Source organism: Zea mays, chromosome 2, assembly GCF_902167145.1.
Source record: "Zea mays cultivar B73 chromosome 2, Zm-B73-REFERENCE-NAM-5.0, whole genome shotgun sequence".
In the NCBI taxonomy this organism is placed as follows: Eukaryota; Viridiplantae; Streptophyta; class Magnoliopsida; order Poales; family Poaceae; genus Zea; species Zea mays.
The window spans coordinates 22392387-22407463 of NC_050097.1; the positions used below are offsets into that span (position 1 = coordinate 22392387).

The 15077-nt window shown below is 50.0% G+C and overlaps 1 protein-coding gene across 1 annotated transcript; it reads right to left on the reverse strand.

Annotated features, from left to right (window-relative positions):
- Positions 1 to 358: 358 nt before the first annotated feature.
- LOC100192476 (uncharacterized) lies at positions 359 to 1740 on the reverse strand. Its single transcript, NM_001137696.2, has one exon. The coding sequence runs from the start codon at positions 1693 to 1695 to the stop codon at positions 547 to 549; it is 1149 nt and encodes a 382-aa protein (NP_001131168.1). The 5' UTR covers positions 1696 to 1740; the 3' UTR covers positions 359 to 546.
- Positions 1741 to 15077: the final 13337 nt, after the last annotated feature.

The following is a 15077-nucleotide window of genomic DNA, read 5'->3' on the forward strand; positions in this document are numbered from 1 at the left end:
CCACCCGGTTGACCCTACGGATCTCGTCCCTGCGATGGGCATCGTACGTGCGTCGCGTTTCATGTCGTTTCTGTCGGTGGTGCTACGAGTTCCTGTCCTCCCCTTCGCAGAAAATGTCGGCAAGAGCACCGGATCTACCATCGTCGGCGACATACTGTTACGGCTGGTCACGTTCCTCCAAGGCAGGCCTTCTTCTTTCGTCTTCGCCTGCGTGCATCTACTAGAACCTAGTTGCCATCTCCACGTCCATTTACGTGACAACAAGCGTACAAAAAACGCAGCATGACACGCGTTTTACTAGCGACACGCGGCTCGGAGACTACTGATACATCTTCCATGCACTACACGCATCAGAGTATAATCAAAAGAAAGCAGCAGGCAGTCCGTCATCCATACATAATAAATGGAAAATAAATTATCAATGTGTTGTACAGCAAGAATGGTTCGTGCGTGCATCAATCCATGAGAACACCAACAGGAGAACAAGAGACCCGTGCGAGGAACGGTACGGACGTATAGCGGTAATAAACGCCGCAGCTCTACTTCTTAAAACAAGCCGACGACGAGCCCGGCGGCCACCAGGGCCGCGACGACGCCAGTGCGCGAGCTCGGCGCCGCCGACTCGTCCTCCTGAGCGAGCGCGGGCCCCGGCGCCAGCGACGGGCTCACCGACACCGAGCTCAACGGCGCGAGTGTAGGCGCCTGCGTGGGAGACGGGGTCGGGGCCTCTGTGGGCGACGGGGTGGGAGCTTCTGTCGGAGACGGGGTCGGGGCGACGCTTGGACTTGGAGCCGGAGAAACGGGAGCCGGTGCGGGAGCCGTGACAGGTGGCGCGATGGGAGGCATGACGGGGGCAGCGAGAAGTGGTGTCGGAGCCATCACTGGAGGGAGCGTGGCCGGGGCAAGCGCCGCCGGTGGCATTGCTACGGGCGGGGAGGCGACTGGAGCCGGAGTCGCCGGGGCTGGCGCAGCGACGGCGACGGTAGGCGATGCGACGGGAGGTAGCGTGGCTGGAGGGGTAGCAGAGACAGGTGGCGTAGCGGCCAGTGGCGGGGAGGAAACCGGAGGCAACGTGGCAGCCAGCTGCGGAGAAGCAGCTGCGGTCGGTGGCGCGGCGGCGCCGGTAGGAGGTGCGGTGGCAGAGGCCTGCGGCGCCGCGGCTGATGTAGTTGGCGCCGCAGCAAAGGCCTGTGGCGGCAAGGCTGCTTTTGTTGGTGCCGCGGCCGAGGCCTGGGGCGCGGAGGCTGATGTAGTTGGCGGCAAGGCTGCTGTTGCCGGCGCCGCGGCTGAGACCTGAGGGGCGGCGGCTGCTTTCGTTGGTGCCGCGGCCGACGCCTGGGGCGCCGACGCGAAAACTGGTGCTGGCGGCTGTGCAGAGGCCTGCGGCGCAGCGACAGAGACCGTTGGCGCCGAGGCCGCCGTTGTCGTCGGTGGCGCTGCAGAGGCCTGCGGCGCCGAGGCTGCCGTTGTCGGTGCCGCGACAGAGGCCTTCGGCGCCGAGGCCGCAGCTGTCGTCGGTGCTGCGACAGAGCCCTGCGGCGCCGAGACCGCCGTTGTCGGTGGCGCGACAGAGCCCCGCGGAGCCGAGGCGCTGACCGGAGGAGCATTCGACGCGGACGGCGACGAGGCCGGCGACTGCGCGACGCAGGAGACGATGAGGACCGAGAGCAATAGCGGAAGCAGAGCCATTGCCATCCGCTCCCTCCCAAACTCGGTTCTCCTTAGGGGTGAAAACGGGCGGATACGGACGGATAGTAGCTCATCCTGTATCCTACCCTAATGTATTTAAAACGGATTCGGGATCGGATACGGATAGTTAGAAACGGGACGGATACGGATACAGGGGCCGGATATTTATCCGGGCGGATAAGTGACAGATACGGATATTATTTGATCGGATATCGGATACTTGTCGGATAATGCATTAATTGGTTATCATAAAACATTCTTGTTCGACCACGAAATTGCAAGTAAATTAATACTAATAAACATTTAATAGAAGATAATTTCAAGTTCCCACATAAAAATGGTAAAGTGAAGTATTGATTATGTTGAAACTTGGATACTTAGAGTGATTTCACGTGTAACTCACACAATAAGTGGAAATAAAATAGAAAAAACGTTGACATCGTGTGGATTTTATGGTCCCATTATTTTTATGACTATATGTGGCCATATGTTGTACCGTCGGACTATTATCAAAATATAATTAAAATTCATAAATACACTAATTTTGACCCAAAATTGCAAAAAACTTACCAAAACAAATAAACATTATATTCAAATAAAACCTCAAGTCGTCACATGAAAATGATAAGTGAAATATTAATTATGTTGAAACGTCGATACATAAAATGATTTCACGTGTAATTCACGCAATAAGTGGGAGTGGAATGGAAGAAACACCAACATCTTGTGGATTTTATAATCCAAATATTTTTGAGAACTATACGTGAATATACGTTGTGTTCCCGTAAAAATTCATGAATTTTTTAGGCTATTTGGTGTATTATTAATTTCTTGTTGTAGAAAATCATCAAAATACAATTAAATTCATAAAAATATTGTAGTGTCGACCGGAAATTGCGAATAAGTTACCAATATTAATAAATAGTTTATAAAAAGATAATTCTAAGTTCCCACATGGAGATAATCTTAAGTCCCCACATGAAAATGTTAAAGTCTATTATTTTGATATAAATTTAGACATTATTTCAATGATTTTGGCCTAAAGATATGTTTAAACAAAAATGTGTTGTACTATAAAGTTATAGATCTCTTCGAGCTCTACAATTTTCATATAAACTTTATCTTCATCCGATTTCATATGTAAAAGTTATGATTTTATAACTATATTATTATGCAGAAAAAGAAAAAACGGGTACCCGAATTCCGGGTACCCGTATCCGACCCGAATATCCGGGTATTTACCGGGTAGTACTCGTTCCGTATCCGACCCGAATCCGAAGCTATACTATCCGGGTATTACCCGTATCCGTCCCGAATATAAAAATACCCGTATCCGTATCCGAAAAATGGTCCTGAATCAGTACCCGTATCCGATACCCGTTTCGGGTACCCTACCCGTTTTCACCCCTAGTTCTCCTTTTGGCTTCCTCTTGTCTTCTCGTTCTCGCTCGGCACAGAAACTTTCCGACCTGAGCAGTAGAGTGCAGTGAGAGAGCTCCAGTGACGATGCGCTGCTTTATATAGCGTGCTCTCCTGATCGTGCGTGTAAAACTGAACGTTGAGCTGACAGTGAGGTCCCGATCGAAGGGAAGAAAGAGAGAGAGAGAGAGAGAGAGAGAGAGAGAGAGAGAGAGAGAGAGAGAGAGCCATCTTTACAGGTTACAGCTCAGTGTATGGGGGCAGTTTTCTGATGATGATGATGTAGGACAGTGATTTCGTGCGTACACGCGGCGGGTATCGGTTCGGTACGAGGGATGTAGTTATCATCCAGCCATGCATGCGTATACGTACAGATTTCGTAGACAAGCGCCACCTTCCAGTACGCATGCGCCGATCGAGATTTCGTAGGCGTGGTCGCATTTTCAGTTTGTACTAGTACTATCAAATATCTTACTTGTTAGACAGGGCTAAAATTCATATTAATTGCTTGCTGATACTCGAAATAGGGAAACGGCAGGTTAAGAATTGTGTGAATGTATGAATCACTACTATACTACTATACCTCTGGGACTGTTTGAAACATTGTTTTTTTTTCATAAGCACAGGTTACCAAATGGCACGACACGACTATGTTTAATTGTACATCAGTCCAGCACGTCTTTAAAAACACAATATTTTGGTTGCGGCATAGGAGAAGAAGGACGAGACCACATCCACGCGCCAGCAAAAAACTTTAATCTAAACCAAAGTTTTTTAGACCCTAAAAACCGAGTCAAGTTCTAAGGATACTACTGTTGTACGGAGTCCTTCATGCGCCTCTGAACCATCTATAGATAACTGCCTCTCACAATCATCTTTTTGATGTGCCCTTTAAGTAAGTTCTGTGTGAGGCTAAAACTTCCATGTCTAGTACCAAATGCAATGAACTCTCGGTAATGTTTGGACAAAATTCAATGGGAAAGATAGACTTAGTAGAAGGCCGAAGCCAGATGGAGCTCGATAGTATGGTACTGATTTCTAAAAATTTCAACAGGTACTCTCTTAAATCTCAATTCATCTTGTAAACTCTAGTTTTTTACAATGTCGTTTGTAGAAAATTTTGAATGAACCTAAAGAAAATCCCTCGTGCCCATGCTCACATAGAAGAAACTTCAAGCATTTGAGTCTACTTGACTAAGTTTGGAGGTACAATGTTGAGTTGGTTGACACCGTCCAGGATTTGTGCAAGCAACTTGAGACCAACTCGGTCGAGTTTGAAGGTAGGTAACCAAATCTTCATGTATGAAGTTCAAGTCTCTTATGTTATTGTCTGGTAAGTTGTCTCTACAGTTTTCATAGCTAGTGGTGTGATGCCCAAGGCGGTCAAGGTTCTTCAGGATAAGAAGTTCAAAATGAAAGAGCAAATGGTTGATACGAAGAAGACCCTTGTTGCCTTCAAGAATACAATAGACCAAGGCAAAGCCACTAACAAATATCTAGCCGAGAAGCTAGACTCAGCCAACAAGCCTAAAGACATGGCTCTGGTTGAGAAGAAGAGTAAGTCACTTGTTATCTTTATCTTGCAAAATTCAAATACTAAATCATGGTATTGTTTTGCAGAATACTAAGAAGTGTTAATTGTTCATAAGCCCCGACTAAAGACAATGATGGCTCGATTGTATGGTATAGGGTCTAGGAGATGTCTATCTAATGTTCAGGAACAATTCTATGAGATCAATCGAGCTCACATGGAAGAAGAGAGTGGCTTGGCCTTAAGGATAACTATGTCACATTATCCATGCATGGAGCTTGCCAGGGTTCGCCGCCAATTATGATGATGCCAAGATTAAAGAACTTCTGAAAGAAGTCTAGCCAGCGGTGGCCAATATATCATACCAAGTAGACATAGAGCAGTAAAGATTTTGAAATGTAATCGTGTCGAACACTATATAATATTGAATGCCTTGTATAATATTGTAATATATGACTCTTTCAGCTTATCTGCATGATAGCCTAGACCGAACACGAGTTGGATATCAACTTAGAGTTGAATACACTTAGGCGATCCATACCCGAATAACCAACGTATATGTTTAATTTTTATGAACCCTTATATAGATATAGTGATGATCGATTTATATGAACTCGACATTCTAGAATCCCTGTAGATGATATTTTGATATAGATGTTCGAACCTCTTGGACTAGGAACTCTTGGGCCCTTATAAGGATTTTCTGATAAATGGATAAGCCTTATAGACTCAGCTTTCCAATAGATAATTGAGACTCATGTCATCCGTAATAAAGAATATGTGACAGCCAAACGATCGTGAGCATGCGTGGCTTTACCACATGGTAAGACGCCCAGTTTTACCATCATCTGTTGACTCCTTCCCAAGAAAGACACCACGGGACGACCCCCTCATCAACCTATAGGACTATCTTCAGCAGCTTACTTGTCCATATACCTATATTCAAACTCCATTTTGTGAACAATGCACTCTACACAGAACAATGTAAAACAGTACATATGGGTAAACTTTGGTTAATCTGCTGGAGTCGGCCTAAAAAGTGGAGGCTGGCCTCCGAACATAAGGGGCAGCTTCTTCGAACACACCCAGAAGAATGGACCCCAAGATGAGACGATGCCTAGAAGACCAACGAATAGGAGGAGGACCCCGCCGCAAGGTCAATACTTAGCTAGGACTGCAATTTGTGACCACCTTCACCACACACAAGAGACTTGTGAGCCTCTTCTCTCTCTCTCTCTCTCTAGACAGATCTCCCCCTAGAGACAGGATACGCCTGTTTCCTGATGTTAGGCCAACTATAGTGAATGGGTCCATGAAATCTGGTGTAGTCGAGTTTCAAAGTTAGCTAGGACGTTGTTTCCTAGAGTTTGAATCAAATTATTTTCAAAATAGTTTTGACGAAAAAAACTTGGAGAACGTAGTTTGGACTTTGAAGTTGTTTCCTAATCGGATAAGACCATTCCCACTCTATATATGAGAGGATGTGATCGATTGAGTTATCCAATATCTAATGAATCAAAAAATATATTTAGGACATGTTTGGTTCGTTACCTAACTTGTCACACTTTGCCTAACTTTTCTGCCTAAATTTAGTTCTTCATTTCGAACGACTAACCTTAGGTAAAGTATGACACATTTTGCCACAAACCAAACAGGCTATTAGTCATTTTAACATTTTTTCCTATGTATCCTGTTGTTCGATACGGATCCTTTCCGGCGTCGACTTCGTTACTTAGAGCTGAAAGCAACCACATTGAAATTAGACCCGGTACGTACATCGTCCTGTTCTTTTTTCTTTCCGATGGTACACGCATTGCTACCGAAGAAGTAAAAGAGTACACATATTTATGCCACCTCACCGCCGTCCGGTTTAGCTTGAGCTCTCCAGTAACTGCAGACCGTCGGCGTCGGGGAAAAAAAAGCTTGGTGCTACTGCTACCCGGATGGTAATGCCATATAGTCCCTACAGGCTACAGAGATTTTAATTTAACCCTAACCACTGGGCCTCCTACCGTTCTTGCACGGCCTACCTGAAAGGGACTCGCAAACCAGATCGTGGCCCAGGAGTCTCCGCGCACAGCCTGGACCGGCCGGCAGCTCCTAGCTCAAGGCAGCTTCTCGTCTGGTCTCGTCTCGCTAGGGGGCTCACCTCGATTCATGTCGCCGTACAATGATTTTTTTGAAGGGTCAGGAGGGTGGTAACCCCTACTGCGCATTTTATTAGAAAGCGAAAAGTAAAGGTTAGAACCTGATACTTTTACAATTAATAAAAAGAAGAGAAAGAGGAAAAGAAAGAACTAATCCTATGCTTGCCACAAACTTAGCCAATTCGGGATTGAGGTGTCAAATTCCCCCCGTGCTCTGTGAATGATCAGTCGCAATTCTCTACTAAATTCCTGAGTACAGCGGAGCACCGAGGGATCTTTGTTTGAAAACAGCCACTCGTTTCGACTTTTCCAGATGCTCCAAGTCATAAGAATAATGATCTCCATAGAGAAGGGAACGTTGAGCTGGTGCTTGAGGTTCACTGATGCCTCTTCAGGATTAGAAATTCTGGGCGGGGTAATGCCAATTGAGTTCCAGCAGGCTTTCGCGAAGTTGCATCTGAGGAAAAGATGGTAAAGGGTCTCCTCTCTTTGCCAGAGGCAGTTTTCGCAGGAATAGGAATCTAGCTCCATGTTTCTCCTTCTCAACATATTTCTGGTGTTTAGCCTGTTTTTGAGCCACAGCCAGTAGAAGACTCTATGCTTAGGCTGACATTTACTTTTCCAGACTAGTCTGTAGATAGGATGAATCTGCATCTGGCCCATGGAAGATCTGTAAGCTTTTTGGGACGAGAATTTGTCCGACCCCCAAATGTACTTCCATCGGTCGTGAGCATCATTAAGAACGATTTGCTCCCAGGACCCCTTGAGCACCAGAAATTGATCAAACGCTTGATCAGAGACAGGTAAATGAAAAAGACCATAAAACTGCTCATGATCCTTGGCCTCTTTGATAGTCATTTTTGAGTTTTTGGCAAAGGAAAAAAGCTCTGGAAAAATATGCCTCGGGATGCCCTGACTCCACTGATCATCCCAGAACGAAATTGATCTGCCATTGCCAATAACTGGGGTAGCCATTCCTTTGAAGTTTGGCAGGAGCTTTACAATGCTCTTCCACCAGAAAGATCCAACACTTCTGTTGCCGGGAAGACCTCGAGAAAGATAGTAATTGTTTCAGATCAGATGCACCCAAGGTAAGTCGCTGTGGTTGAAAAATTTATGCAAGAATTTAATTAGAAGAGCCTCATTCTGTGATTCTAAGCGAAGGACTCCCAGCCCACCATTCACTTTCCTCTGAGTGACCGAATTCCAAGCAATCAAAGGTGGCTTCTTGGAGTTGATGTCATCGCCGTACAATGATTAGCCGCGCATTAGTGCTCGCGGCCTAGCGCACCGCCGCCGCACGCCTGCGGTGCGTGCGTGGTTGGTTTTCTTTCTCATCAGCCTTTATTTAGATGTGCCCTTTTGATACGTGTAACCTGCAGCGCGCAAAACATGGAGACGCCAGGGGGCGCTGATGATCTCTTGTTGCATGCATTGCAAGCAAAGCAAAGACATTAGACATCTTCAATAGTCATTTTTTTTCTAACTAACTACTCCCCCGTTGTGATCATTAATTAACAGAGTGTGACGGCATACGGTATCGAGTATTCGCGGTCTGCCGATCTCCATGCATGAAACGAAAGGAGTGCTGTGCTGACTGCGCATCGTCCGCGGGACACGTCGTCGCTCACGTCCGAACGCAACCCTTTGTGCATAGCCACCGACCGACTTGTGTACATGTGGCGCGCATGGAAGCAACAAATTAAGAGCTGGGACTGCTGGGTTTGGGCGTTTGGCGACTCGCATTGTCGGTGGCATGCATGGTGGTGGTGGCCTGCTCGGAAATCGGAATGAATACGCAGCTGCTCATAATTGGAGCCGATAAAAACGATGTCCCTTTTTCTGGACCAGTCGAACGAGCGGACGCTCAGTGATCGCGCAAAAGCTAACCATCGCATCGGTACCCAGAGGCAGGAGCTGTTCGACAAGGCCGGGCCAACTAACCGCCGTCCGCCATAATCACCGTTCACAGGTGCGGCCATTGATGCGTGCGCGGCGGTGCCGGACGCGCCCAGGGCCCTCCGCAACAGCGGCATAGTGTTGTTTGGTTCCTTTATGATGGGTCTGGTGCCCTATTGGATTACTCAGGTGCACTACTCGGTGATTAGTTGTCTCGACGAATGCATCCATGCTTCAGCACGTGAATGGTTTTCTGTATACACGAAGCCTAGCTTGTACGTGCACCCAGACAAAAAAAAACGTATATCCACCTGCACGTGTAAAGATATGGAGATAGAGCTTCGCTGGCCGCCCAGGCCGCCGCGAGACAGACGCCCTCTAGCCCTTTTATAAAATCTGAACTTTTAAACCTTCTAAGATGATCAGCTACGTTTCTAAGGGCATTTAGAATTTATTCAGACCTATGAACCACTCATAATTGACCTTATTCAAAATATGTCTTTCCAGACCATGATTTAAGCCATTTATTGCATTGAGTTCCTCAATTTAACTCTCATGGACATGCAACCATATTCTTAGCAAACTAGTTGGATCACAATGTTGTGTTAGTTATTAAGCACCAAAACCAATATAGAAATGGTATATAGATTGAAGACTTTCCTCTATACTGACAGAAGCAGAGAGGCTATTTCACTTTTAGGACTCCAATACCTGCCACTTCAATAGGATAAATCTACCACTGTCACACATGATCAATGTTATGGAACGACCAAAGCGTGCACTGTGTATGACTCCAAGTCTACAACGAAATATAAGTAGTTGAACCTCTGCTAGACATGACCATTATTCACCTGGCATATAACTCTCCCCTCCCCTATACTATAAAAGAAAGGAGTATATCAATGTAGATGAGGTTTAATCCATAGTCGATTGAACTCCACAAACTATGACAAACTAAGGGCCAGATAGATGGAGGTGAACTAAAGGCCAATTAGCCTAGAACTCTCACTAAGGCCGAAGGAAAAAAGAGATCTAGTCGGTCTAGTTTTGATAATATATGATCATGTAACCTTCTTCGTCTCCTCTTTCATCAATCCATCTACAATAAAGATGACATAGGGTATTACGCTTTTACGGCTCAAACCTTTATAAAGTATTTTTACGGTGGTATCCATAGTGATACCTAGGATCTATCGAGCCTCCTACCTACGCCCTCGTTCTCTTTCAACTCTACGAACTCTTTGGGTTCCTATGATACCCTAGTGTTATTATACAATGATATTTTGTGTGCTAGACAGGAGTGGGATGATGTGCTTTGGCGTGTGTTGCTATGGCATCACCAACACACCTACTCGATGGAGCGATGACCTTTAACATTGACTCTAGCAACTTCGATTAGGAGCAGTGACATGGAGGCCATCTTTAGTGTGAGTCCACTGCAAACTCGATGCATGATCGATTCCAAAAAATGATGTAATAGGGTATATTTGGGATCCACACCATTATAATTAGATTTTATTTGTATAAATTATGTATTTTTTATGTCTTCTCAAGTAATGTATGATTTATGTTTTATGTATTGTGATTTTTTATTTTAATTTGACCTATATATTTTGTTTTTTTTAGTAATATGATTTTTTATTCTCTCTGTGAACTACATTGCTTCGTTGTTTTTAATCTTTTAACGAAACATTACAATTTATTTAAAATCTGCAAAAAAAACTTACCTCACGTTGATTGTCTACTAGAAAGTTGCGTCTACGCTATGGTGACGTCTGAGTGACGGCGGAGAAGAGCTCGAACCAGCCTCAGGCAATATCCCCAACCTCGTCGATTCTCCGGTCTTCACTCTCCACACTCGATCGAGCAAGCAGAGCATGCCACTGTCATGCCTGGGCGCATGCAACAATGACGGACTAGGACTAGCCCTCTCCCGCTCTCCGTGCCCCACCGCCGGGCCTCTTCCTACTGCGGCATCGCGCTGCCTAGGGCTTCCTTCTCGTGGTCTGCAAGCGGCGGCAAGGCGCCGCTGCGGGGGATGGACAACGTCTGGAGCGTCAATAACGACTGCGTCACCAAGGAGACGGTTCGAGGTCTGAAGAACTGTCGTAGGTGACGTCCTAGAGGTCGCCACATGCCGCCGCCGAAGATGAAGGGGAAGGATGCGGGGTCAAGGGTTCTGGTGTCTGGATCCATGCTTGTGGAGGTCGAGACTGTGCTCCAAACTTAGGTATTCATCCTGCATACCTATCCAGGATATGGTACATGATTACTGTCAGTACCCTGAACTAGGGGTACCCCTACTACAGTATGAAGAAGTAGTGCACGTACGACGTTCCCTAGCCACACGGTGAGCAGCACCCGACCTCACCACGTGGGTGGCTCAAGGGGCACCACGTGGCGAGAAAAGATGATACATCCCAGGATGTATCAGTTGGACCGGACCCCCACGAGGGAGCACCGGACCCCCGATTACGGCCCGGGACTCCCAAGTAAGCATGCCGAGGCCCTTGGATGGGGTCTAGATCCCCCCGAGTAAGGTCCGGGCCACAACGAGGTCCCGGGACAGGGGAGACCCTGACATAAGCAAGGGTTCGGTACTGACACGTGTCCAGGCCTTATCCTATGCGCTTGCGCTCCCCGCTCAGGCGGAGGCCCGATGATGTCATGTAGCTCGTTGCCCGTGACATAAGCCAACGGGCGGAGCCTGACGTAAGGACTCTAGGCCGCGCGGTCTCTGCATTTATTGCGGAGAGGTCGTGCCGCCTGTCCACCTTCCTGACAGGCGATGTGCCCACTCAGCATTTAATGCGTCCTGTCCACTCCGCTGGCAGGCAGCGCCAGGGCCATCCTGCAGTCGGCGCACCTGTCTAGTCCACTGTCAAACATTGCACCCGTGCTGCGGGGTGCACTGTGCTCATCATCCCTTATACGAGAAGCTTCCCCTGCACGCCGATGCTACGCAGATCTCAGACGTCAGGGCATAAGAAGATCGCCCCAGCAACAAACATGAGTAGCGCCAAGTACTACATCTATTATGTTCCTAGGCCCACATGTCGGGGCTCAGTATCCTTGTGCATGCCCCCCTTCGGCTATAAAAGGGGAGGCATGCAACGTTACAAAACAGGCTGGCTGAGACCTAACTCATACTTTGAACTCTCAAGCTTCCTCAGCAATCCAACACACAGTGGAGTAGGGTATTACGCTCTAGCGGCCCGAACCACTCTAAATCCTCGTGTGTTCATGTGCTCGGTGATCGCTTAGCAGGATAGGTAAAACGCTTAAGCCCCTTCCTCATCTTAGGATTTAGGGCGGGTGCACTTCGCCACCCGGCCGGAGAAATCCCTCTCCTACATTTGGCGCGCCAGGTAGGGGGCTAGGCATTAGGTTTTTGCTTGTTTCCTCGCTCAACATGATGGTGCAAATCGTGGAGCACCGTGCCGCGACTTCAATGGATTTCCTGGTGGAGGAAGAAGCTGTTTCTTCCACGCCACAGGTTCCCAACCACCCAATGCCGGGCACTGCTGCTGTGCACGCTGCACGACAACATACAACCGCGCAGACATCCCGGACTCCGTCGAGGGGGGCTCCGGGAGCTTTGTCAGCAGCCAGGGAGTTGCTGCGTCACCCTCCGAGCTCCACGGCCTCACCGGGGGCCATGAAGCAGTGGTGGGACGACGTCAACCGACTGCTCGGTATGACGCATTCTACCTCGACTAGGTCGAGGCCATGGTCATCTCGGCGCCAACATGAGGTGTCAGCGTCTGTGCGCTCGCCCTCAGTAAGGGGCGCACAAACCAACGACCTTCGGGCCGAGCTCAACCACAGGCGTGCGGGAGAGGACGCCCGAGTCTCTTTAGAAAGGGCGCGCGAGCGTTGCCAAAACATCGAGGGTCGCAACCTCGATTAAGACTTCGTTGCGGTAGCACCGCAGGCTCCAATGGGCACCCGGTCCCAAGCGGGTGTCCCCTTGGTTGGCGTGGGCTGCGCCGCTCTCGCGGATCATCTCCGCGTGGCGTCATGGCCATCCAAGTTTCGGCCACACCTGCCGGAAAAGTACGACGGTACGTCAAACCCATCGGAATTCCTGCAGGTGTATGTCACCGCTATCACAGCAGCAAGTGGGAACACCGCTGTGATGGCGACATATTTTCATGTCACCTTGTCTGGACCTGCCCGGACTTGGCTCATGAACCTCGCCCCGAGGTCAATCTACTCCTGGGAAGAGCTCTGCGCGTGGTTCGTTGCGAACTTCGCCAGCGCTTATCAGCAGCACGGTGTGGAGGCCCACCTCCACACGGTAAGGCAGGAGCCCGGGTGTCGGGGACCATAATTAGGGGTACCCCCAAGACTCCTAATCTCAGCTGGTAACCCCCATCAGCACAAAGCTGCAAAGGCCTGATGGGCGCAATTCAGGTCAAGGCTCCGTCCACTCAAGGGACACGATCTCGCCTCGCCCGAGCCCAGCCTCGGGCAAAGACAGCCGACCCAGGAGGATTCACGTCTCGACCGAGGGTCCCCTCAAGCAACGGTCACATCTTCGACTCGCCCAAGGCCCAGCTCGGGCAGGCTTCGCGGAGAAGCAACCTTGGCCAGATCGCCTCGCCAGCCGACCGGATCGCAGGAGCATTCAATGCAAGGATCGCCTGACACCTTATCCTGACGCGCGCTCCTCAGTCGACAAGGCTGAAGTGACCGCAGTCACTTCGCCCCTCCACTGACTGACCTGACAGGAAAACAGCGTCGCCTGCCCTGCTCCGACTGTTGTGCCACCCGCCAGGGTGAGACTGACAACAACCAAGTCCAGCCTCGGGCGCCATAGGAAGCTCCACCTCGCCTGACCCCAGGGCTTGGACTCAACCTCAACACCGGAAGACGGACTCCGCCTCGCCCAACCCTAGGGCTCGGACTCAGCCTCGACCTCGGACGACGGTCTCCGCCTCGCCCGACCCCAGGGCTCGGACTCAACCTCGACCTCGGAGGAATCACCGCCTCGCCCGACCTTGGGCTCGGACCGACCACGCTACAGGGGGGCCCATCATTACCCTACCCCTAGCTAGCTCAGGCTACGGGGAACAAGACCGGCGTCCCATCTGGCTCGCTCCGGTAAACAAGTAATGATGGCACCCCGCGTGCTCCATGTCGACGGCAGTTCTCAGCCCCTTACGAAAGCAAGGAGACGTCAGCAAGGATCCGACAGCACCTGACAGCTGTGCTTCCACAGGGCTCAAGCGCCCCTCTGACGGCCACGACATCACATGAACAGGGCAGCAACACCTCTCCAACAGCCACGTCGGCATGTACATAGGACTCTGGCTCCTCCCTGCTAGACACATTAGCACATTGCTACGCTCCCTGTTGTACACCTGGACCCTCTCCTTACATCTATAAAAGGAAGGTCCAGGGCCCTCATACAAGAAGGTGGCCGCGCGGGAGGACAGGCTGACGCACATGCTCTCTCTCTCTCTCCCTCGCGAACGCTTGTAACCCCCTACTGCAAGCGCATCCGCCCTGGGCGCAGGACAACACGAGGTCGTGATTCCCCTTATTGTTTCCCCCTTGTGTTCCGTCTCGCGCCGACCCATCTGGGATGGGACACGCAGCGACAATTTACTCGTCGGTCCAGGGACCCCCCGGGCTCGGAACGCCGACAGTTGGCGCGCTAGGTAGGGGCATGCTGCGTGTTGACGAACAGCTTCCCGTCAAGCTCCAGATGGGTAGTCTCCAGCAACCTCTCCAGCCCGGGACGCTGCTTCGTTTCGGGAGTCTTGAGTTCATGTCCCTCGACGGCAGCTACGACATGATACTCCTTCCTCCGCCGCGCGACAGCGACAATGGCGGCCGTCAGCCCGCCCGCCGGCGGCGGAATCAACGACGTCTTCCCCACGTGGCGGAAGAGCAACATCTGGGTCTGTCATGTCACCTTCCCCGCCGACGGAGGAGGAGGCGGGGCAGCCATGGCCAAGCAGGAGGCAGCACCTCGTCGGCTGTCGAGCGAGTCGACGGCGCCGGCGCCCCAGCAGGGGACACGTCGGGCGTTGACCTCGCGTCTGAGACGAAGACGAGCGTCGTTTCCCTGCAACACGCCAACCCCAAGCAGACGGATGACGTCAGCACGCTCGCGAAGGGCTTGCTGGGCGTTAGCCTCGTACCTGAGATAACGGTGCGGTCCGTCCCTGACGCGACTTCGTCACCATCCGTCGATCAAGAGGTACCGTTCGTTTCCCATCCTGTGCCTTTTAGATTCAGCTTCAACCCACCGAGCGATCCCGCTTTGGTGGACGCTTTCATAAAGGCATATCCAAACCTTTCGGGGTACCATATGTGGTCAACCTGGGACCGACTGACGGCCGTCTCGACCTACGGGCCCCCGGGTTCAGAGGAAGATGATG